This window comes from Gadus chalcogrammus, chromosome 1 (assembly GCF_026213295.1).
Source record: "Gadus chalcogrammus isolate NIFS_2021 chromosome 1, NIFS_Gcha_1.0, whole genome shotgun sequence".
Taxonomy (NCBI): domain Eukaryota; kingdom Metazoa; phylum Chordata; class Actinopteri; order Gadiformes; family Gadidae; genus Gadus; species Gadus chalcogrammus.
The window spans coordinates 14,409,682-14,413,113 of NC_079412.1; the positions used below are offsets into that span (position 1 = coordinate 14,409,682).

Here is a 3,432-nt window from a genome sequence, read left to right on the forward strand (position 1 = left end):
GCGTATCATACTAAATTGTGACGGATTAATCACATGATGAAAGACAATCGTGAGATTATACTAATCAGAAACAGAGCACGAATAACGGAACCCTTAGACTTTTTAAGGCTACGCCAAAAAGCAATCAGGGTTCAAAGACGTTATGAAATAATGGTTGATTAGACTGATCAATTAAACAAATGATTTCCTCCTGTAGCTAACCCTGGCTCACACCGTAGTGTAAGATTCCTTTACAATTGTAAAGCCCAGTACATACTTCCTTTGTACTTCAAGGAGCCTATAAAAACAGTCCGAACAACTTTCAAACGCATCATGTCCAGGGCCTCAAACGCCAACACATTTTTACAAACAGATGCATAAATCAGACACAAAAACACACCCACACACACACAAACACGCTCACACACTTAAACACACAAAACAGACAAAACCTCCATCGCTACACACACTCACACTCCCACACCCTCACCACACACCCACATATCCTCACTCTCACACACACATCCACACCCCCACACACACACACACCCACACACACACACACTCTCTCACTCCGACACAAAAACACACACATACCCTCTCTCTCTCACACACAAACACCGCCCTCAAACACACACACACACACACACAGACACAAACACACACACCCACACACCCGTTACACACAAACGCATACACACACACACACAAACACAGATGCCGGCTTGCCAGTTGGCACTTAGAAACCTGACACTAAAAAAAGTCTTCCAGTAATATAACCATAATGGTCAACACACACTCTCTCATCTGGCCGTGTCCATTTTTATCTAAACTAAGAAAAGGCCCCCCGTGTCCCGTTCTCACAAACCCACACAAACACCATGATAGTTAAAAACTCAACCAAAACCATGAGCAATAAACCACTTAATAAACCAGCAAGAATGCTGAGCTCAGGCTGGCATGCATCCAAACTAAGAAGCCTACATGCTACAATCCATTTTCAAACACTGCAGGCTGAGATTGCAGGTGAGGTTTAATCATATTTGCACAGACAGGAAGAGGATGCAGAAAAACAGCACATAATTATGTGCCCTGTTAAGCCCTTCGAGACTGTAATGGTGATTAAGGGCTATACAAATAAAATGCAATGTAATTGAATTGAACACGATTTGAAGAAGATAGGAGAGACAGCGAGGTGAATTCACAGAGATTCATCGGGGGAATCCAGGTGTGAGAGAGAGTGAGAGACAGAGAGAGAGACAAGGTAGAGAGTTTAAACGAAGCACAGGGTTAGAGGAAGGGTCAGGTGAGGTGAAGGGTAAAGCTGAGAGGCTGAGTTAGAAAAAACAAGCCACTCCGACCCAAGTGGGCGCTGCACCCCTAGGTGGGTACGAGTGTCAAGTCCAAGTGTTTGTCGCTGGGGTGCTACTTACAGGTAGGAGGTAAACGGGCTGAGGTTCTCCGGCACGGACGATAGTCCCAGTTCGGAGCAGTCCACTATGACGTAGATGCCGTCTTCCTCACAATGACATGGGGCCGGGCACAGCGTGGGCCCCGCCGGCCCCTGTCCCCGCTGCGGTCGGTCCTGGTCGGGTCTGTGAGCCCATGTACCTCCAGCCACACAGAGCAGCAGCAGCACCGAGAGCATGACGGAGCCGTCCACCTGTCTGCGTACCTGCCTGCCTCTTACCCCTGTGTGCCCACACACACACACACACTAGTCTTGATCTCGCTGTCTTGTGTTGTTGTTGATGTTTTCTCTTCAATGTCCTGATGACTCTCCGCTGGTTCTTATTTTGCCCTACTCGCCCTCACACACTTGTTTTGTGTGTGAGAATTGTCCAATCCGCCGGATGTTCTGTGTCAAAGCCTCCTCCTCTGCATCTCTCTCTGGCTCTGGCTTCTACTGCACATGCCTGTCTGTCCCACTCACTCTCTGTCCCTCTCTGGAGCTCCTTGTGTGTGTGTGTGTGTGTGTGTGTGTTTGTGTGAGTGTGTGTATATGTGTGAGTGTGTGTGCGTGCGTCTCTGTCTCGCAGTCTCTCTCCACTATCTCACTCATTCACCAGGCGATTCCCAGGGGTGAAGGAATTAGGCTTGATTGTAAATCCCTTGCTTTCTCTCTTTTCTTCCTTCTTCTCTGTGTCTCTGCTCCTCTCTTCTCTCCTTCAATCTGGCTCTCTCCCTTCAACACAAACCTTCTTGTCCCTTCTCTCTCTCTCTCGCTCTCTCTCTCTCTCTCTCTCTCTCTCTCTCTCTCTCTCTCTCTCTCTCTCTCTCCCTTTCCCCTCTGCCTCTCTATTCCTCTCCCTCTCTTTCTCCTCTCTCTCCTTACCTATTGTAGATGGAACGCATGGGTTCTGAATGGGCTCCTCTCATTGGTCAGCAATTTAGGGATGGGCTGGAGCATCTCCGGAAAGTGGGAGGGGCCTACAATTTTCACACTCTTCCCTGTCCGTCCCCTTCTCTCTCTTTCTCTCACTTTCTCTCTCCTTTGCCCTCTGTCTCTGTCTCTCTCTCCCTCTCTCTCTCTCTCCCTCTCTCTCTCTCTCTCTCTCTCTCTCTCCTCTCTCTCTCTCTCTCTCTCTCTCTCTCTCTCTCTCTCTCTCTCTCTCTCTCTCTCTCTCTCTCTCTCTCTCTCCCTCTCTCTCTCTCTCTCTCTCTCCTCTCTCTCTCTCTCTCTCTCTCTCTCTCTCTCTCTCCCTATCGCTCTCTCGCTCTCTCTCTCTTTTGTGAAACATTCTGTCATTTTCTCGTTCTTTCTTCTGTTTCTCCCTTTCTGTTCCCTGAATGACTTCAATCACCTTTGTCAGCTCATTCCAAACTCCAGAGGCTGTGAGAAATCTCTCTCTCCCAGATAAAAGAGTCATTTCAAGGTGCATTGTTTCTTTTCGCTCAGGGTTACACTCTGGATATAGCAAAGGATCACATGGAGTGTTACACCATAAAAAAAACACATATATCACCGGTGAAGAATGAACGGCCATAGAGGGATCACTGGTGTGAAACCAGTGTCTCCACCGGGGACCCTGGGAACGGCGGTGGCCGGGTGCCAGCGGGGGAACAGGAGACGGTGTTTATGACTGAAAAGTGCATGTGTGAGAGACAAACGTACTGGGGAGGATGGGCGGAAGGGCAGCACAGTAGGTCAGTGTGTGTGTGTGTATGAGGCAGCGCCGGAATGGGCCAGAGTGTGTGACTGCGGAGAGGAAATTGGAATTCTGACACTTCGGCGCGCACCCCCAGAAAGGGAAGTATCCACGGTATCGTAAGTCCTGCCCTCTCGGGTTACAGCTGTTAGCGTGCAGACGCACACACACACGCACGCACGCACAGGCACACGCACAAGCACACACACCAGCCCATGTGTATGCTTATATTGACGCAGACGCACACTAACACGTCCATGTGTGTGGTTATATTGTCGCACACGCACACGCGCACATGCTGAAA

General features: G+C 49.1%; 1 protein-coding gene across 1 annotated transcript in view; it reads right to left on the reverse strand.

The window, feature by feature from the left end:
* LOC130376502 (leucine-rich repeat-containing G-protein coupled receptor 6) overlaps nt 1-2,227 on the reverse strand; it is a 16,407-nt gene extending 14,180 nt beyond the window's left edge. The window contains 1 exon segment of the mRNA XM_056583810.1: nt 1,409-2,227. Within this exon segment, the coding sequence (XP_056439785.1) occupies nt 1,409-1,627 (219 nt within the window). The 5' untranslated portion in view covers nt 1,628-2,227.
* Between the last annotated feature and the right edge of the window lie 1,205 nt (nt 2,228-3,432).